The following is a 21,771-nucleotide window of genomic DNA, read 5'->3' on the forward strand; positions in this document are numbered from 1 at the left end:
CAAGCCCCGCGTCAGGCTCCTCACTGAGTGGAGCCTATGTGGGCTTCTCCCTGTCCCTCCCTCTGCCCCTCCCCTGCTCTCTGTCTCAAAATAAATAAATTAAAAAAAAAAAGGCAGGAGATAAAAAGGACGGGGGGAGCATAGAAAAAGATAGGTAAAAAGAAAATACTGAATAGTCTAAGATGGTAGAAATGTAACCAATTATACGTCACTGCATGTAACAAATGGACCAAACTTCCTGACTAAAAAGAGTGTCAGGATGTGGGGAAAACTGAGTGCAGCTGTATGCTATTTATGAGAGACACATCCAAAATCTAAGACTTAAAAGAATGGAAAAAAATAGATGCCAACGAGAAAATGTTACAGTGACGATATCCCATCGAAACCGATTTCAGAGCAGTAGTAAACAAAAAGGACCGCTGCTTTAATGATACTGATACACTTAATTAATAAGACACTGCCAGGAAAATAGAACAGTTTAAAACTCACTTGCATCTAAGTTAGCCTCAGTGTAAAGTAACGTAACAAGCAAGGATTAGGAGAAATTGCCAACAGTGGTGGTGTCTTAGATTTAAAAATGGCTCTTTCATTAATTACTATCAAGCAGACCAAAAAAGGAAAAACAAAACAAAGCAGAAACAGAAACAAAAACAGAACAAGGGAAACAGTTCTGAACACAACAGAGGCTGGCAATCCTTTCCTATAAAGGGCCAGATAGTAAATATTTTCAGCTTTGGGAGGCCATATGGTGTCTGTCTCAACCACTTAACTGTTGTGGAGCGGAAGCAGCTAGAGACAATACGTAACCAGATGGCCAGGCTGGATTCGGTACCCATCCCCCTGGCTGGTGTTTGTCCCCCCTGATCTGTTGGACATTTATTACAGCGCCCTCCACCCAACAATTGGAAAGTGCCTCTTTCTGTCAAATAAACATTGAGATGTGCAAAAGTTACCCTCCTGCTTGGTCAGAAAGTAAGGTTCAGCATATTGCAAAATACCTAGTGCATGGAGCACGTTCTCTGACTACAAAACAGTAAGGGTTTTTTTTTTTTATCCAACAAGAAATAGCATAGAGAAGAAGTTCCTGAGGAAGACACACAGAAAGTTCAAACCCTGAAGAGATGGATGAACAGAATCTCTTTAATTGTATTAAGTAATGAATAGTGAAAAGTGAAAAACAGGCTCACATGAGAAGATTGTAATACATAAAACTGACAGATAATTACTATCTGGAATAGATCAAGGATGCCAAGAACAATTTGTTTAAGAAAATCAAACAACCCAATAAAACACAGGCAAAAGCAGCATGTAGCCGCCTCGGAAGAGGAGCTAGGAATAGACAGGAAGCACCAAAAGCCGCCCCATCTCATTAGCAGCGAGGATACGCAAGTTAAGAGCATAGAAAGAAAGTCTAGGGGCGCCCGTTGGCTCAGTCGGTTAAGCGTCCGACTTCAGCTCAGGTCATGATCTCACAGTTAGTGAGTTTGAGCCCCGCATCGGGCTCTGTGCTGACAGCTCAGAGCCTGGAGCCTGCTTCAGAGTCTGTGTCTCTGTGTCCTTCCTCTGCTCACACTCTGTGTCTGTCTCTCTCTCTCTCAGAAATAAATTAACAAAAAATTAAAGAGAAAAAACAAAGTAAGTCTAACAGCATCCAGGTTTGTAGAGGAGGAGGAGGGATTCTAAGAGCGCTGTGAGAGCAGGAGCTGTCTTGTCCCCTTGGGAGCTGTGGGAGACCATCTGGACTCACCTGGCACCAGTGGCCTGCTCACGTGCCCTGCCACCATCCTGTGGGGGACCGATGTGCTTCATTGTCCCTGAACCTCCGGGGAGCCCGTCTGCGGGCCCCCTCTGCAGCTGTGTGCAGAGCCCTACACATGTCTAGGTTACCTCCGGTGTGCATGTAAATATGATCTGCATGTGCCATGGTGTCAGAAGAGTCAGGAAGCATTCTCCTACAGACTCTGTCCCATGGGTCACCAGGACACGAGGACAGGGATATTGGTAGCAGCGTTTTGTAATAGCTTAAAGCTTGAAATAACCCAAAAACCAAAAATGAGGGGCAGATAGATAGTGGTGTCCTCATGTAGTAAACGGTATGGAACTGTGAGATTCAATGAATCATAGCTACGTACATCAACATAGGTGTGTCTCATACGGTTGAGGAAAAGAGAAAATGGCAGAGAAATAGTGTGATATAAGCAAAGCAGAGAAGTGTAATTTGGGGTTACAAAAATGTGCGGTCTCACCACAAATTACAAATGAGAGAATGTTGAACGGAGAATCCAGAATAGCGGTTCCCTTCGGTAGGGGTGAGAGCTGGGGAGCAGGCAGGGAGGTGTAGTCTGGAGAACACAGGGAGCCTGGAAATGTTCCGCCTTTTTCAAGTTGGGGGTGGTGGTGGATGAAAACGGGGTTCATTTTATCATTAGTCTAAGTTATAAATGCTTTCATACATGTGAAATCTTCCATGATCAAAAAACCCGATACCGAGTGGTGTCTTAGCGGCCTCTGTATCAGTTAGGAACTACACTTGGCCTTGTAACAGTAGCTGAACCCAACGCTGGTTTTGATTCTTTGGCGATACAGTAGTGGTAGGTTCAAGGCCCATAGGGTGGCTTTCCAGGTCACCTGGGACCCATGGCTCCTTCTGTGGCCAGTCCTCCCCGACCATTCCAGTTCATGCCTTCAATCCGAAAGGTCCCCTGAAATGCAGGATGCTTGTGGGGCCACTGCCGTCACATCTGCGTTTAAGGCAGGAAGAAGGCAGGAGGGGGGGGCAGGCAAAGGTGTCCCTGCAAACCGTGTCCTCCTTCCGTGGAGCTTTCCTAGAAGTCACAGCGGGAACATTCCCTCATCTCGCTGACTGCACCTTAGCCACATGGCCATGCCTGTCTGCATGAGAGGCCGGGAAAGCTCGTTCTTGTGAGCTGGGCACATTGCCTCATCATTTCTCACCATCGTGTGGTTAGGAAGGAGGAGAGAACGGACACTGGTGGGCAGTGAGAGCCGTCCTTTACACGGCACTCAATGTTTACAAGTTCAAACAGTCCAAGTAGCTCAGGGATCAAAGACTTGAGTGTGAATCAGAACTTATGGGATGCAGCTGATTTGGGATTTAGAGGAGGGCTGTAGCCTCAAAAATACTTAACTGGAAAATAAAGACTGGAAACTGATGAGCTGCCTGCCTACTTGATTAGGTAAAAATATAGATCTAATCAATTCAGTGAGAGAAGAAAGAAAACCATATAGAGCAGAAAACATACAGGGGAGAGGATCAATAAAATGAAAAGTGGGTTCTTTGAAAAGACTACTCGAAACTGGAAAGACACGAGGAGAAGTAAAGATGGTACATAAACAATCTCAGAGGTGTAAGAGGGTACAGCTATGAACACAGTAGGGGGTTTTAAAAAAGGATCTTACGGGGGCACCTGGGTGGCTCCAGGTCACAATCTCATGGTTTGTGGGTTCAAACGCCACGTTGGGCTCTGTGCTGACAGCTTGGAGCTTGGAGCCTGCTTTGGATTCTGTGTGCGTCTCTCAAAAATATTTTTTTTAAAAAAGGATCTTACGGGGGCGCCTGGGTGGCTTAGTCGGTTAAGCATCCGACTTTCGCTTAGGTCATGATCTCGTGGTTCGTGGGTTTGAGCCCCGCGTCGGGCTCTGTGCTGACTGCCAGCTCAGAGCCTGGAGCCTGTTTCAGTCTGTGACTCCTTCTCTCTCTGACCCTCCCCTGCTCACGCTGTCTCTCTCTGTCTCCTAGAAATAAATAAAACATTAAAAAAAAATAAAATAAAAATAAAAAAGGATCTTACGGATAGCTTTTTGCTAATAAGTTAAGAAACTTAGATAAAATGGACAGTCTCCTAGAAAAGATACAGCCTGCCAGAGCTCACTCAAGAAAGGCAGAAAACTTGGACAGTCTCCTCGACAGAGTGTGTGTGAGCCATTCAAACACACACCCAAACCAGATGGAACCATGAAAACACCAGCCCCAAAGGCTGTCCAGGCCAGTCCTTCTCATGTTCAAGGACAAGATTATTCCAGTGCTACACCTCAGACTATTCCAGAGAACAGAAAGAGAAGCAGCAGTTTCTGAAAACCTTCTTATCAGAACTAGGGAAGAGAAGGATGGGAAGGAGGGAGGGCCTCCCGTAGACGCTCGCACGTGGTGAGCCCAGGGCTTTGATTTCTCACAGGACCACGGTTCTCTTTCCCAGGGACTGGCCAGGGTTTTCCAGACAAGAGCAGCTCCTACCTCTGAGCTCTTTCCGTTCAGATTTTGGCCTAACAGTTTCTTTGTCGTTTATGCCCCATATCGCCAGTGTTAGTTGCTTTCAGTGCGAATGTGGCCTTGTCCAAAGTCAACTGACTAGTTCTGCTTAGACCACTGGAGTTTAGGGAACGAGCACTCCTCCTAATGCTAACAATGCACTCGCGTTTAATTTTACATAAATGAGTTCCCATGATACATTAAAAAAATTTTTTTTTTCTTAATGTTTTATTTATTTCTAGGAGAGAGAGAGAGACAGCGTGAGCAGGGGAGGGTCAGAGAGAGAGGGAGTCACAGACTCTGAAACAGGCTCCAGGCTCTGAGCTGGCAGTCATCACAGAGCCCGACGCGGGGCTCGAACCCACGAACCTCGAGATCATGACCTAAGCGAAAGTCGGACGCTTAACCAACTAAGCCACCCAGGCGCCCCTCCCATGATACATTTTTTTCCTTTGTCGTGGGGTTCTGCTCTCTGGCCTGTCAGTGCCTCTGCCATTCTGATCCCTCCCGATTTCGTGTTAACAGCCTAGTACGTGCCTGTATTAGTTTTCTCTTACTATATGATCCATTCCCCCAGACATAGCAGCTTTAAATGACACATACTCCTTAGCTCATGAGTCAGAAGTCTGCGTGGCACGGCTGGAGCCTCAGGGCATCCCAGGATCAATTCTGAGGTGTCAGCCACCCGAGGTCTTGTCAGGAGGCTCTGGACAAGAACAGAGTTCTTACTGGACAGAACTCAGTACCTCATAGTTATAGGACCGAGGTTCCCGTTTCCCTGCTGGCTATTTTCTTGGGGTGCTCCCCCTTCAGGCCGACAGCGGGGCACCAGCTTTTCCCGTGTCCTTTGGATCTTTGACTGCCTCTCCACTCTTAAAGGCTCTTGTGCTTCAGTTAAGCCCACCTGGGTAATCTCCCTTTAGATGAACCTAAAGTGAAGGGATTAATGAAATTAGTTACATCTGCAAAAACCCCTTTTGCCTTAAAACAAAGCATCATCGCTGCATGATGGCTTCCACGTTGACAGGCCCCTCCCACACTCTGGGAAGGTGATTAGACGAGGGCACAGGACACTGGGGTCATCCTAGACCCGGGCCAGCCAAGATCCACAGCCACATCTGTGGGCAAAATGCTCCAGCCATCTCCCGGCCCCAGTCTCGTGCTGGTACGTAGCCGTTCACGTCCAGATGCTCGTCATGTGCATAATCTAAGTCAGGTGTGGGGGTGCCTGAGTACATCCCTTAAGTGCAGCTCCCCCCGGGGAGGGCCGGAGGATCACGGCATGTGGTGGCCGGCCGGGTGCAGGACGGACATCACGGTGTTCTGGGTCGGGAAGGGGGCACGGGATGGTGAGAAGGAGTCGCTGGTGCAGGCGGTTTTGTAATGCAGCCAGGCGAGCTGCAGCTGGGGGCCGTGGTTAGATTTCAAGGCCAGGGCCTGGGAACACTCTGCTGGCTGTCCTCTGGGCTCTGAGCCATGCTTTGCTTGTCCTGAAAGATGGGACTTGTCTGGGTGGCTTCTTCAGCCTCCTGCCTGTGGGGAGCCTCTCTGCGTGCTGAGCTCCCTGTGACCCTGCTCAGAGCTGCTTGCTCCCAGGGAGCTGCCGGCTGGGCCGGCCCTGGATTCCGGGGCATTCTGCCATCAGATGTGCTGCACCGGCAGACGCTGCCAAGATGGCCTTCCTTGATTTTCAGCTTCTGCTCATAGGTGAGGATGCTCTTAAGCTTCTCCAGGGCCCCCGATTTGGTTAGGAGAACCGGCGAGCGAACCCTTAGTCCCCTGAGAGGGTGTTTGTGTGGCCCAGCGTGCCGGCCTTCGGGCCTTTCTGAGGCGCCAGGAGGGGCTTGAGCAGGACACTGAGCCCTTTCTCTGCGCCTCCATTGTCGTCCGGAGAGGCCAAGGGTTTCAGTCCTCCGGGCCTGGTTCCATTCTGACTCTAGCTCCTGGCGTGTCTCTCCCTCGTTGCCTCTCGAGACAGGTAGCCGCAGGACAGGGGTGGCCTCTTCTGAGCTCATCTCTCACAAGTCCTGCTCCCACGGGGCAGGCCCCCATTCCCAGACAAGTCTGAGCCTCTGCGGCAGCCCTGTCAGAGTCCACACTCTGGGGACACGGTTCCTGGCGTCTTCAAGGCCGTTTAGCCAGGTGTCCTCACTTCCGAGCCCTACCAACCACCACAAATCTAGTGGCTTCAAACCACACCCTTGTGGTGTCTCACGGTTTCAGTGGGTCAGGAGTCTGGACCCTCTGCCCCCTGGGAGGGAGCACGGAGCCCCTCAAGCCCCCAGGTTATTGGCAGCATTTGGATCCTTGGGGTTGTAGCACCGAAGTCTCGAAGTCTCTATCTCGTCTCTGCCTTTCCTTCTAGTTCTGCTCTATGTGGATGGGGGCCCCTCCCAGCCCCGCAGTGTTCAAGGCCTTCTCACTGCAGGCCACCCTGATCTGTGACCAGCTGGAGGAAACTCCCTGCTTTGCTGGCACTCTTGTGATGAGGTTGGGCCCCCTGGATCGTGTCCGTCTCAGAAGATCAACCCGTCAGGAGCCTGAATACAGCTGCAAAGTCTCTTTGCCCCTGAACACATTCATGGGAGCACTCCCAGGAAGGGGAGGTCATGCGTGGGGTCGTCTTAGACTCCTGCCTACTGCAGTGACCTTCGTTCGTTCTTCTGCGCTTGGGTGCTTCTGCACAGACCTATCAAACGTGTCCTCACGCTTGCTTTGGGTCAAAGTTTGTTGTTTTGCAAATGGGACCACGTACCTAGTTTTCCTGCCAGACTCTTCCTGGAGGCTTCCCACATCTGTTCCAGTTCCCATTCACTCATTTTAGGGATTATGGAATATTCCATGGTGTGGATGGAGTACTACGTATATTGGGATCATTGAAAACAATTTTGCAGAACATATTCCTATTTATAATGTCTTTCCCTGAAGCAAAGGTGTTATCAATTGCCAGTACCCACTTCCCACGAAGTTAAAAAATCATTTAGTTAAATTTGAACACCGTGCCTTACGGTTATTTAGGATTCTTTTTTTTTTTTTAAGTTTTTTTTTTAAATTTATTTCTAGGAGAGAGAGAGAGAGAGAGCGTGAGCAGGGGAGGGTCAGAGAGAGAGGGAGATACAGGCTCTGAAATAGGCTCCAGGCTCTGAGCTGGCAGTCAGCACAGAGCCCGATGCGGGGCTCGAACCCACGAACCGCAAGATCATGACCCAAGCGGAAGTTGGACGCTTAACCGACTAAGCCACCCAGGCGCCCCTATTTAGGATTCTTAGTTTTGTACTTCCCTAGTACTTCAGAGCTCTTGCTCTGATAAACCTAAAGATTTATTTAGTCATGGATTTTCATCTCTGTTAGTTTCGTGCATATATGAAAAGACAAATATGAGTGAAATGCAGCGTCCAATTCTCCTTTTCCACTCCGGGTGGTCAGTGCGCCCACGTGCCACTGGGGACACCCACCGAGCGCCGCTTCGGAGGAGGGTGCACCACTGTTCTCTCTGCGATTTTCTGCCAAGCCGTGGGCGTGAAATTCTGCAAGTTTGCACACAGCAGCCAGAAGTCATGTTTGTCCTTCAAGTAATGCCGAAGTGGCTGAGAGAGTGCGGCCTCTCGGCCCTCCTCCTCCCCCAGGGGAGTAACCACCAAGACTCCATGTCACGGCTGCCACCTGGCTGGCGTTCTGCACGAATCTCGGATGCTTTCCAGTTCCAAAGATGCAATAATGTCCAGGACCCTTCGTTTCGTAGGTTGAATGGGATGCCCAGTCAACATTTACTTTCACTGAAGTTGCATCGGTGCACAGCTTTCCCACTGCTAATTAAAACCACAACACGGCACGCGGTGCCCCCAGCCTGCCCTTCTTACTGATTTTGTGATCCTCTGAGGGAATCGTCGTCTTCTGTGAACGATTTTTTTTTTTTTTTGGTCATTTATTTCCACAGCTTAAAATAAGCCTACCCTACGACTACATGATTTTTTTGTTTTGTTTTTACAATTCGAGCATAGCTAGTGCTGTCCAGCCACAAGGATGGCAATGGCTCTCGTTAAACCATCCAGCTGCCGTGGCCGTGGCCAGCGCTGTCCATGCAGTCAGGGCTGGGGCCGCATGAGGAGGCGGGGTATGCAGTGTCACAGCCGGGTGTGGCTTTTCACAACTGAAGGTGGGTCCGTACAAGGGTTACTTTTCCTGCCCGTCCAACCTTTAGTTTCTTGGAAGTGAATTACTGTCCTCAGTGTTTTCTCTTTCTCTTGGTCCTTGTCCTGGGTGCTGTGTTCGCTTGCCCCCTGCCAATTCTCCGGCGTCAGGGCACTCAGATCTGCGGCGTGTTTTCTTAATTCTGGCGTTTTGGAATATGCGGCCTCACTTCAGTCCCCGCTGACTGTCCCCGAATCCTGCTCTTGGCTGGCGCTCCCTTGGTGTCTCTCTGGGGAAGGAGCCCCTTCTAGGTCCCCCCCTCCCCTTGTCCTGGTGAAGTCTCTCCCTGGTGGCTTCCTGAGAAAGTGCGCTTGGGAATTAAAATTGCTCCAAACCTGTATGTCTAAAAAGGTCTTTACCCTACTTTCACACTTGATTAATAGTTGATCTGGGTGTAGAGTTTTAGAATGAAAACGACTTTCTTCCTAGAATTTTGAAGGCATTGGTCCATTTCCAGTAACTTCCAGCGCCCCTCCAAGAAGCTGCTAGATGCTGTGATTCCTCGCCCCTCATGCTCAGTCACTTTCTTCTCCTTCTGGAAACACCAAATCTCTCTATGCTGCTCCTTCCCAGCCTCGTTCTGAAGAGCCGGACGTGTGCCTTGGGGGGGGCGTTTCCACCCTCATGTTAGAGTCTTCCCTTCTTATTTAAAAAAATCATGGTCGTATCTATTATCATGTTTATTCAGAATACACCCAGTTGCATATTTTGACCCTTCATGCGTTTCTAACGTCTCTTGTGTGCTGGACTTTTAATGGGCTATTTTATTATATTAAAAAAATTTTTTTAATGTTTTTTTAATTTCTGAGAGAGAAAGCGAGGCAGCGTGAGCAGGGGAGGGTCAGAGAGAGAGGGAGACACAGACTCTGAAACAGCCTCCAGGCTCCGAGCTGGCTGTCAGCACAGAGCCCAACGTGGGGCTCGAACCCACAAACTGTGAGGTCATGACCTGAGCCTAAGTCAGATGCTTAACCAGCTGAGCCACCCAGGTGCCCCTAATGGGCCATTTTAATCTAAAAACTCATGATCTGAAAAATTCAGAACTCAGTTCTGAAAAATTACATTATTCCTTTGACAGTTTCTTTGGGCTCTTCTGTTACTCAGCTTCTGGATCTATTTTTCTGATTTTTTGGTCTCCTAGTTTCTCCCTGTCCTTTTGCCCTTCTTGTAAGGCAGTTTCCTCACCTGCCTCTTCCAGCCTGCGGGTCAGCGCGGGGACCTTCTCCCAGAGCAGTGGCTGGAGGGGCGCGGGGCCATCTCTGGGGGCAGGATTCCTAACAGGAGGTGGGGACCGCTCAGCTCTGGCTCAAAGATCGGCTTCTCCGGCTGGACCCAGAGGACGCCCACCTGGCGGGGCTAGAGGGGACAGCGGTCCCCGGGTCTTGTCAGGTCTGTGTGTGCTAGCAGTACTGCGCGCGCCACGTGGCACTCCTGCGAAAGAGCTCAGCGCCATCTCGTCCTCTCGGGGGGACCAGACGAGACCTCGGTTCGGCCGAAGAAAGTTGTTGCGTGTGCTGCCACACTGCTCCGTTTGCCACAGTCCCGGAGGCTCTGTTTGCGCCTGTGAGTGACTAACGAGTGGCTGAAGCAGTTTGTCTACTCGGTTACCCATTATCTTAGGTGATTAGTTCCTTCTAGAGAGGGGATGTTATTTCCTGACCGAGACCGGCATTGATGTGAGAAGGTCCAAGGGTTACCATGGGAACAATGCTGTCAGTGCTTTAAAATGTAATTTCTCTCCACTTAAGAAAACAACATTTCCATTGTTGAAAATTTGGAAATAGGGAAAGCAAAAAGAAGAGAATAGAAATCACCTAAATGTCCCCTTAGTATTCCAGTCTCTTGGTATTGCATTTCCTATGCAATTTAAATCAACCTACATACTTGTCCTCCATTTTCTTAGTATATTTATTTGCCCATATTATGAACATAATTTTTTAAAGGTTTTTTTTGAGAGAGGCCAAGTCGGGGAGGGGCAGAGAGAGAGAGAGAGAGAATCCTAAGCAGGCTCTGAATCATCAGTGCAAAGCTTGATGCAAGGCTCGAACTCACGAACTGTGAGATCATGACCTGAGTTGAAACTAAGAGTTGGATGCTTGACTGACATGCTGAGCCACTCAGTGCCCCTATGAACATAATTTTTTTTTTNCGCCCCATATTTATTTATTTTTTTGACAGGGAGAGGGAGTACACATGCATGAGTGGGTGAGGGACAGAGAGAGAATCCCAAGCAGGCTGTACACTGTCAGTGCAGAGCCAGACTCGGAGCTCGAACCCATGAACCATGAGGTCATGAGCTGAGCCAAAGCCAAAACCAGGAGGTGGACGCTACCAACTAAGCCATCCAGGTTCCCCTATGACATAATTTTTTAAAAAATGTTTTCATTTATTTTTGAGAGACAGAGAGAAAGAGACTGAGTGCTAGTTGGGAGGCAGGGGGAGCAGAGAGAGAGGGAGACACAATCCAAAGCAGGCTCCAGGCCCTGAGCTGTCAGCACAGAGCCCGACGCAGGGCTTGAACTTGTGAACCACGAGCTGAAGTCAGACACTTACCTGACCAAGTCTTCCAGGCGCCCTGAATGTAGTTTTTAATGCTATTGAAACAGTATACATAGCCATTTCCCTATTGGATTTTAAGAATATTTCCCATTCTTTGGTTTATAAATAATGCTTCTATAAATATCCTTGTACCTTAATGTTTGATTCCTTTCTGATTATTTCTGTAGGACAGCAACTTAAAAGTGGCATTCCTTTCTGGAAGGATGGAGGCATTTTAGATACTTCTATATCTGTATCGAATAGTGGTGTAGTTGGAATATCTCTGGCAGTTTTTGTTTTTATTAAAAATTAAAAATTTTTTAATGTTTTATTTATTTCTGAGAGAGAAAGAGAGGCAGCATGAGCAGGGGAGATTCAGAGGAAGAGGGAGACACAGAATCTGAAGCAGGCTCCAGGCTCTGAGCTGTCAGCACAGAGCCTGATGCAGACTCGAATGCACAGACTGTGAGATCATGACCTGAGCTGAAGTTGGACACTTTACCAACTGAGCCACCAGGCTCCCCCTCAATAGCTGTTTTTAAAACTGGGGGTGGATTGATGCCACTTTACATCCCCCCAGTAGGTTCGAGGAATGTCCATTTCTGTATCCTTGCCATCACGATTCCATCATTTGAAATGCTAACGTGAAAGAGGAACATCGTACCTCCCTGCTGTAGTTTGGTTCCTGTAGTATTTGTGAGGTGGAACGGAATTTAGAATGTGTATGAACCGTTTGTATTTCTCATTCTGTACCTGTCTGTCCCTGCTTTCCTCTTTGAAATACTTGAAGCACATGAAAAGCAGATACAGAATGATGCAGTGAACAATATGTGTACCCACGACCCCGCTTAAGAATTAGGCTGCTATAGATGGAGTCCCCTGGGAGATGGTGTTCCCTTGGAAGTTTTCCTGGGTAGGTGGAGAGAAAGCTGGGGAGCTCATGACCTTGGCATGTCACCTGGGAATTGGGTCCCTGGGTCACTTGCAGGAAGGAAGCATTTGGCAACTCCGTGGGTGGAGATGAGGGGGTGTGCCGTGGAGACTGCGTGGGTGCAAGTGGAAGCCACGGGGCTGGCAGTGGGCAGTGGGCACGGGTGGCGTGTGCCTACCTCGGACAGTCTGCGAGTGACTAGGAAGGAGTCAACAAGACTCCACTTGTCTCGGTGACATCCGGCTTTCAGGACTGCTGGTGTAGACTGGGCTGGTATAGACGGTTACCGTGTGCGGTCTCTGCACCGTGTTCCTGGTATCCCTCGTGTCTCCCTCCAATGGCCAAGCTGTGTCGTCCGTGCCCCAGAAAGGCAAGGCGGTGTGGTCGTGAGGGCGCAGCAGAGTGTGTGACTGCCCCCGTGAAAGGGACCGCATGCAGGAAAGGGCGTGGAGCACGAGTGCTGTAGGGTCAGTGGGAGACGGGAAAGCGAGCACGGCCCACGTTGAGCTATGCTCATAGCACGTGTGCATTCCTGCTTGCTTTTCTTCTTGGGTGGACAGGGATGGTTGCCTGCACCAGGTCGCCCTCACTCAGCCTCCCCCTGACCCCCTCTCACGTCCCCACCGTCCTGGGTTCCTGATGCCCGTCTTCTTGCTTTTTTCTGAGTGATATCACCTGTGTGTTTTCTCCTCCATGGCGTTTCATCTCGCCTGTTTGGAGTGTTGCTGGTCTTTGGGGAGAGGATTCACTGAGACCCTTCCTCAGCTCTTGCTGCTGTCCTGAGTGCTCTGCTGTGTCTGCTGAGATGTTCATGGGCTCCGGTCTCTTACGGATTTGCTGTATTACAGTGATTGTGAAATGGATGTGAAATCAACCTTGTGTTCCTGCGATAAATCCCACGTGGTCATGACGTGTCATCCTTCTTCTATCTTGCTGCATTTGGTTGGCCAGTGTCTTGTTGGAGACTTTTGTGTTTTCTTATGATATCTTTCTTTTATTGGGCTTCATGAATCTGTGGACTGGGTTCTTCAGTCAGTCCTAGAAAATTCTCGGCTCTTTTCTTGGCAAATATTGCCTTTGCACCATCCTTACTCCTCTCCTCCTGGAGCTGCCTTTAAGCCTGTCGGACCTTCTCACTCTGTCTCTTAGCCCTTTTTCTGACTGGTCTTTTAGTTCATCAGTTCTTCTTTCTGTTGTGTCTAGTACGTTACACAGAAGTGATGGTTTCTGTTACTGCATTTCTCACTTCTAGAAGTTCTAGTTCTTTTTTGAATCTGGCGTTACCGTTTGTAATTTGTTCTCTCACAGATTTCAAGATGTGTTTTACTTTTTACACAGGACATGTGTAGTTGTGTATTTCGTGCAGAAGGAGCATTGAAATAGACACACACACAGAAAAGTGCACAGCTTCTAAGCATGCAGCTCAATGAATTTTCGAAAAGTGCACCGCGCAGCAGGCACCCAGGTCAGGGGGCAGGGCGTCCCTGGGGCTCCAGCAGGGCTTCCTTGTTGTCCCTCCCGACTGTTAGTCACTGACCCAGCTCTCTTGACTCCTAACACCAAAGTCCGGTTTTGCCTCTTCTTGTACTTCCTACAGATGGAGTCGTACTATATATACCTTTTTGTGCTTCGGGTTTTTTTTCCCTTCTTAATGTCATCTTTGAAAGACTCCTTTATTTTGTTGCTTATGGAAGAGTTCATTGATTATTGCTGCCGTACGCTATTGCGTATTCCTATGAATACACTGCAGTCTGTGTCACCATTGTGTCGTTGGTGGACCCTTGGGTTGGTCCCAGTTTGGGCTCAGCAGGAATCAGGCCGCTGCTAACGTTCTTGGGCCTGTCGTGTGGTGACGTGTGCGTCTCTGTCGAGCACACGCCTAGGGGCAGAGTCTGTGGGCCAGTGAGGGTGCATGTGTGCCCCTTGGGAGATCCTGCTAGCCGTTCCTCCCCTACTGTGTGCGCCTGGTGACACTCCCCCTGGCAGCGTTTAAGAGCTCTGATTTCCGTTTTCACTGTGGCTGCTCTGACGGTTGTGTAGCGAAATCACGTTGTGGTTTTAGGTTGTGTATCTGATGATGTATGAGGCAAATCACGTTTTCTTATGTTCAAAGACCATTTGGGATCTTCCTTGTGATGCCTGTACTTCTGCCAGGTCGCCTGTCTCACTCATAGTGATTTCAGAGACGGGCCCTTTTTCTGAGGGATGTACCCCAAATATCTCCTCCTACTCTGTGATTTGCCTTTACACATTTTGAGGAGAAGTTTGTAATACAATTGCCGTACCAGTCAGGGTGACGGGCACTCTGGCTGCATGGTCCCATGATGTCCCTCTAGGAGGTCTCCAGTTCCACCAGGCCCTAGTAATGGGTCAGGAGTTTTTTTATTTTTTATTAAAAAAATTTTTTTTAACATTTTTATTTATTTCTAGGAGAGAGAGACAGCATGAGCAGGGGAGGGTCAGAGAGAGAGGGAGACACAGACTCTGAAATAGGCTCCAGGCTCTGAGCTGGCAGTCAGCACAGAGCCCGATGCGGGGCTTGAACCCAGGAACCGCGAGATCATGACCTAAGGGAAAGTCAGACGCTTAACCGACTAAGCCACCCAGGCGCCCCAGGAGTTGTTTCAAAAGGAAAGGAGAAGGCATGCTCCAGCCCCTGAGGCTGGCCCCAGGCCTGTTTGCAGACTCTCCCAGGGGCGTCAGATCCCCGGGCCAGAGCAGTGTGCCCGCAGCCCACACGTGCTGTCCATCTTCCTCTTGCTCTGGTCGCCACTAAGATTTGACACCTGTGGGCTCAGTAGTGCACTGAGGTGTGGTAACTAGGGTGGGGATGGGGGTTCAGAGAAGGGGGCATCCTCTGCAGCTCCCAGGTGAGGTTTGTAGGCTTCTAAGCGAGGCAAGGCCGGTCTTTGCAGATATAGGAGGACAGGCTGCTTCTCTTACAAGCAAGGCTCTTACGCATCAAGGGTTCAAGTGTCTCAGCTTCGTCAGAGCCCATCCTGATTTCACTGTTCCAGGGTTTAGGGACCTGTTCCTTCCCCATCAGGGAAAGTTTTTCCCTAACTTTGACCTAGAGAACTTGCTGAGGCTGTGAATTCAGTTTTCACTGTTATTCGGTAAAGCACATAGTTAAATTTCAGATCTGATTTTTAGGTTGACCATGTATGTGCAAGAGTCCGATTATTGTAGGGCCCCTCTAGACACTTTCTTCTTCTCTGGCCACTGCAAGCATCACTCTTGAAGAGCTGCACTTGTCGGTGTTGGTCTGTGACCCCTGCAGCGTGCCCAGAAGCATCCGTGGGTGGTCTTCCCTTTGTGAGTGGTGCCTTCCCCCCTGCCCCCCATGTAAGAAATCTGCCCGACCAAGGCCATGAAGATCTGTTCCTGTGTTTGCTTCTAAATGCTTTATTGTTTTATCTCCACAACTAGATCTATAATCCATCTGGAGGGAATTTTTGTGGATGGTGTGACATAGGGTCATGATTCATTTTCTTCCATATGGAGATATATTTGGCCCAGTGTCACTTATTGAAAAGACCATCCGTTCTGTGTATGTGAGTTCCAGGGCTCTCGTTGCTGTTCCAGTGGCCTCCTGGTCCTTATAGCAACGACGCGTTCTCTCAGTTACTGCAGCTCAGAGAGCCTGTTACCTGAGAGTTCGAGTCTTCTGGCGTCATTGTTGATCTTCAAGGTTACCTTCTACCCTTTGCATTGCCATGTACGCTTATCAGTTTGTGCACACACATACAATACCTGCCCCCCCCACACACGCATGCACACACACACACACACATACACCTGCTGAGACCCTCCCAATGTGGGATCGCAGTTGAGTTTATATATCAGTTTGGAGAGGACTGATCCCTTTACAATCCATCAACTTGGTATATCCTTCTATTCATTAGGTCTTTAGTTTCTGTCAACGACATTTTGTAGTTACCAGGGTCGTGGTGCTGCATATCTTTGGTAGACTCAGTCCTTAGTTGTTTCATGTTTCTTGACACGATTATAAATGGCGCCACGTATCCTTTTCTCCCTGTTTCTTCCCCACAAAAGTAGTGAATGTGCACACTCACCATGTCTAGCCACCTTGCTAAATTCACTTGTTGATTCTAATTATTTGTCCATAGATTGTTTTGCAATGTCTTTTATTTATTTATTGTTTATTTAACGTTTTGTGTATTTTTGCCAGAGAGCATGAGTGGGGGAGGGGCAGAGAGAGAGGGAGACACAGAATCCGAAGCAGGCTCCAGGCTCTGAGCTGTCAGCACAGAGCCTGATGCAGGGCTCGAGCCCACATACTGTGAGATCATGATCTGAGCCGAAGTCAGATGCTTAACCAACTGAGCCTCCTAGACACCCCTCTTTTGGAATTTCTACGAATACAGTCACATTGTCTGAAAAATAATTATAATCTTATTTCTTTTTTTTTTTTCAATTCTTAGACCTTTCCTTTTTCTCACCTTAACTGTACTGGCCAGGACCCCCAGGGTGGTGGTGCTAGCAAGCATCCCTGTCTCATTCCTTAGCGGGTGGCACTCAGCACAGATTTGGTTTAGAATTTTCTTTGCCAGACGTCAGACTGGTCCTGAAAAGCTAGGCTAACTTGCTCTCATCCACCTGCCATCCTTTGTAGGTTTTGATGTGAAAATGAAGTGGAATTAAATGGAAAATGCCCAGAGTGAGGCTGGCCAGGCAGCACACAGGTGCTCACCAAATTACCCATAAATAGTTCTTTTTGGTGCATTTCGAATACAGAAAACTTTAGGGTAACTTCAGGGATTGCTTGGTAACTTAGAGCACTCTATTCTGGGTCTTTGCTAAGTAGACGAGGGCATTCCAGTTAAAAAGGACTTGCTCAGGGGAGGTGTCCCTCTGCATTTGTAGCTACTGGAGAGTGCGTTTAGCAGTGTATCCCCAGCTGTTACTAGGGATCACTTAGAAATACTTGAATTCCCCCGGTTCTAATAAAATTCCCTTACACAGGACCATTGCCCCATAGTCCATTGCCCCATAGTCCTCCGTCATAAGCACATCTGAGAGACCACCAGCCCCCGCGGTGAGTGTAGGCAGCACAGATTTTCCAAGCTGTACATGTTGTTTCAAATGCTCAAGAGTCCCGGAGGGAAGAGCAAACAGGATTCTGAGGTGTAAAAAGCTACAGGTTAAATTCATTGTCCTAAAGTTAGTGACGTTCAGGAAAGAGCCGTGTTTTTCTTTCCAGTGCTGTCCCAGAGCCAGCAGTGAGCTCGTGATCAGAGCTCCAGTGACAGCTACCAACTGTTTTCAAAGTTAATTTTGACCCCCACCCCGGTATGCAGAGTCCTGGCCTCTCCACCAGCAGACAGGACGTCTGCACCAACCTGATGTGGAAGGAAGAGGGGCTGCATCTAAAGGAGCTTCGTGGCCCAGGGTGTCACCCCCACCCCCACCTTCCCGGCCCAGATGGCTGCCTCACCCAGGAATGTCTGATCCAGGGGATAAGGGAGCCGTGGCTTGCGGCCCTGCAGAGCCACCTGCTTGTGGGTTTAATTCCGGGCAGGTGAGGGAGCTAGGCTAGCGCCAGCGGCCTAGGAAAGGGACGCTCCGAGCTCTGTTTTTTAACTGCGTCTATTATGAACTGATACCTGCATTCTCTCGCTGTCCCTATCACAGCCACACCTTCTGCGGTTAGGAGCCCCTTCCCAGTTTCCGTGTCCGAGCAAACGTTCAGGAGATGCACAGTGGACTCGTGTCCCAATCAGGGCCTGTGATTGACGAGTGACTCCTGTTGTTTCAGAATGTCCTCGCATTGAATTATCCTTGTAAAATGAGGAAAGTAATCATTTTGCTTCCGGGTCTGGTGCCTGTTGGATTAACAAGTGTTGAGTGGCCCCATGGTCACTGTACGTGGGTCCCTGGGGGGGTGGGCGCAGGGCAGGGTGGTCCCACGTGGGTCTGGCGGAAGTACAGAAGGCCTCCCAGGCTCTGGTTGCCCAGACCCCTGCTTCCACTCCTCTGGGGCCGTGTTTGTCACCAGAGCAAACACATAAGGGTGGAAGGGGGAGCCCATATCTGCCACCTTCTAGGAGTTGACAAACACTTACCTAGAGAAAGAATTAGAAATCTCAAGTTAAAGTGATAGGTACTCAGATGTTTACCAAGTGCTCGGTGCATTTCTGTGGACAGGGCTTGGTCTGGGGACAGTGGAGGGCGAGTACCCTGGCAGCAGTTCCTAGACCTACCTGCTGTGGGTCGGAACCTTCTGGACGCTTCTATGAAGTACAGATTCCTGGTTGTCCCTCAGACCTACAGACTCAGGCCAGAACTCTGGCCCCACTGTGCTCAGTCGTGCCATAGCAGGAACGTGTGTGGATCGGCACGTCCAGCTACTCATGGGGAGAGTGATGGGAGACCGGGCGCACTGTGGCCTGCCAGCCCCAGAGGGCATCTCCTTCTCCCACGGGCAAGCCTGGCACTCTGGTGGGGTGAATAGCTTCCACCGAGAGGACCGTGCTTTGACAGGCTTGGACCCCATTGCCCTTCTGTTTCCTTAGAACTCCTTTGCCAGGTGAAATCCCCGACTGGTGGCGGAGGGGCTGCTGGGGTGCCTTTGCTCGTGGCAGAGACCCCGCTGCCCCCCGTCAGGCCACAGACCCTCTGGCTTCTGCGCCGCAGGCTCCTTGCTCCCGGCTTCCCAGCCACATCCCAGCTGGCGCGGGCCGGGGGCCAGGCACCCTGGAAACGCCCACACGGTGTAGGCCAGACACACGCCACGCAGGCCTTTGAAGGTTTCTGGGGCACATTTGCAAGGACTCTGGCCGGCTGCGTGCCACCTGTCATCCTTCATCCAGAAGTGAGAACATTCTTCCCATGTGGGGCAGATCTGTCCTGGTTTGCGTGGTGCCCAGATGCCTGGACCTGATGACGGCAAAGCTGAGCTAAAGACGGATGTCAGCAGGGGAAGGCGGCTGTCCTCGTGAGCACTCTGGGAGCCGCGGGCCTGCCTCAGAGCCTCTCACAGGGGACAGTGATGGGCTTCACCTCTAGCGGCCCCGTGAGGACAGGGCCAAGCCAGGGAACTCTGCACGGTGCCTGGTGGGGCGNGTTCTCCCAAGGGTGTTGGTGATTTTAAAAGTATAAAGAATGATGTAACTGACCCCTGGGTACCTTCCTCTCAGAATTGGCATAAATTTTTTTATTCATATTGACTTAGAGTTTTCTTAAATAAAAGTAAAACATTGTATGTATACAAAGTTATATATAGAAACGCATCCTGGGCTATTGCCTAGGCTCTGCCAGCTGTAGTACATTACACCCCCCCACCCCTGCCCCGGGCTCCGTGCCTCCCCACCTCCAAGACAGCCATTGCTTGAATTATTTGTATGCCTTTTTNGTAGAGCCACCCAGGTACCCCAGTTTTGTTGTTTTTTTTTTTTAAAGAAATACTTTGAAAAATTTTTTTTAATGTTCATTTATTTTTGAGAGAGAGAGAGAGAGACAGTGTGAGCAGGGGAGGGTCAGAGAGAGGAAGACACAGAATCTGAAGCAGGCTCCAGGCTCTGAACTTTCAGCACAGCGCCTGACTCAGGGCTCCAACTCCCACACTGTGAGATGATGACCTGAGCTGAAGTTGGATGCTTAACCGACTGAGCCACCCCAGTGCCACCCCCCAACCCGCTTTTTAAAAAAAGTTTATTTTGAGAGAGAGTAAGTAGGGAGCAGAGAGAGAAAGATGGAGAATCCCAAGCAGGCTCCAGGCTGTCAGCACAGAGCTGGTTGTGGGGCTCAGTCTTACGAACTGCAAGATCATGACCTGAGCCAAAGTTGGCTGCTCAACCGACCTAGTTGCCCGGACGCCCCTGCAGTGATGTTTTATGTGTTGCGTAAGTGTGTGAAGAAACAGCTTTGTACCTTATGTGTTATGCTCCAGTGTGCTTTTCCACCTGCTTCTGGGTGTGTTCTTGGCCCACACTTCTCCCCTGTGGCACCTTCATCCTGTGAACACGTAGCTCCCACGGAGGTCATGTGGCCTGTCCAGTGACCATCCTTGCACAGATATCCACGCATGTGCAAGGGTCCTCCTGGCCATGCTGGGAGCACAATGTGTGTGGGGTCGTGTCAGGGTCGTGTCTACGCATGCGTGAGGGTCCTCCCACCTGTGGGCGCTTCACCCCTGAGGGCGTCCAAGCCAGTGCTCCTCAGCCCTTCCCCTTCCGCACTCAGGTGGCAGCCCCAGGACCCTGTAAGGAGACCTGGAGGCCAGACCACGCTGCGGTATTTGAAACCCCCCAGGAGGGTCTGTGCAGGAGGTGAAAACCGGCTTTGGGCCCTGGGAGGGACAGCCACCGGGGGGTGTAGGTGCCACCTCCCCTGTGGGGCTGCCGCCTAGGGGACACTGGCCTGGGTCTCTCAGGCCTCATCTGGGGAGGGGCACTTGGAGCCCCTGGGCCTCTAAGAGAAAAGGGCCACCTTCTCGGGCTCTGGACTTCTGGAAGGTGTTATGAGGTGAATCTCATGCAATAGCCCCATCCTTGATGGAGGAAAAGCTTGGGGGCTAGGACATCACTTTAGATTCATTTTTAAATGTTTCGTCTTCTGGGTATGGCCCTGTGGTGGTGCAAGTGCTGCCACAGCCCTGGGGTCCATCCTTCTAAGAGGAGCAAGTGGGGCAGGGCAGGTTGGGGGAGGCTTCCACCTGCGCCCTCCAGCCCTGCCTTGCCCCCCGTGCCAGCNCTCACGTCCTGCCTCTGGTCCCCATGGAATGGTTGTAGCAAGGGAGGCTGCAGATGGGGCGCATGGAGGCTGTGGGGAGGGCAGTGGGCAGAGGGCTCAGAGGGAAAGTGTGGGGGTCAGCTCTGCTCAACGGCCTCCTAGGCTCCATCTGGCTTCTCGGCTGTCTTACAGCCTTAGGTGAACAGAGCGCTTCCTGTGTGTTTCAAGGGGGGGTATGTGCACCAGTGTGTGTGTGTTTGCATGCGTGTATGTGCATGTCTGTTCTTTCTGACCTGGCTGTGTCAGGGAGTGGGTAGCCTTGGGAGGGAGCAGCTGTGCCATCCTAGACAGAGACTAGCTGGCTACGGGGACTGGGGGTCGGGGGCAAATAGCTTCCCCCTTGTAAACTGGGGTAGGGGGCTGTGAATATTTCTTGTTGCATCTAATCACAGCATGCACTAATGTACGTATACCCCCCCACACACACACTCATGTACCCACGGGAACATGCATGTGCAGACACACAGGTGGGCTGGCAGGGCTTTGGGGACAGTACAGTGACATACAGTAGCCCCTTGGTGGCCCAGGAGAAGTCGATGCAGCCGGTTTGGCGTCCCAAGGGGATGGCCGCCGTGAGGCTAGCTGGGGTGGGTTGTTGGGCTCCTGTGGGCGTCTCTGCACATGGACCCTCCCCTCTCGGGGGGAGCCTCAGGTGCCTGGCCTCACGGGGATGGGGCCTCGTGGCCTCCCCCACGTCTGTTGACAGAGCAGCAGCTGACCAGTGTTGGGAGTGGGCCCGGAGGGGAGGCCTCAATTAGGCTCGGACCGTTCACCCCGCTGTTGCTTCTGTTTCAGGGATAAACGCCCAAGCCCGGAGGCTGCAGCGGAGCCGTGCCAAGGGAACCCCAGCCCTGGCGTCGGGCACTGCCCAGAGCCCCCCCACATCCCGGCTGCGCCGCACTGTCAGCGAGACCAGCCTGAGCTCGGCCACCGCTCAGGGCCCCGAGGACGGTGGCCTGGACACCATGCGCTACTCCTTGTATGAGTCGCCCCACCTGCTGCTTCTGCAGGGCTACAGCCAGCAGCATGTGAGCACCGCTCCCCCCCCCCCCCCCCAGCCTGGCCGCCCCCACCTGCTGACCAGGAG

At 50.7% G+C, this 21,771-nt stretch overlaps 1 protein-coding gene across 1 annotated transcript in view; it reads left to right on the top strand.

Annotated features, from left to right (window-relative positions):
• RADIL (Rap associating with DIL domain) overlaps positions 1 to 21,771 on the top strand; it is an 81,424-nt gene that overhangs the window by 40,532 nt on the left and 19,121 nt on the right. Inside the window, exon 3 of the mRNA XM_077758841.1 lies at positions 21,480 to 21,712. Within this exon, the coding sequence (XP_077614967.1) occupies positions 21,480 to 21,712 (233 nt within the window). The remainder of the gene's footprint in view (positions 1 to 21,479; positions 21,713 to 21,771) is intronic.

This window comes from Crocuta crocuta, unplaced genomic scaffold, assembly GCF_008692635.1.
Source record: "Crocuta crocuta isolate KB4526 unplaced genomic scaffold, BGI_CrCroc_1.0 scaffold273, whole genome shotgun sequence".
NCBI lineage: Eukaryota > Metazoa > Chordata > Mammalia > Carnivora > Hyaenidae > Crocuta > Crocuta crocuta.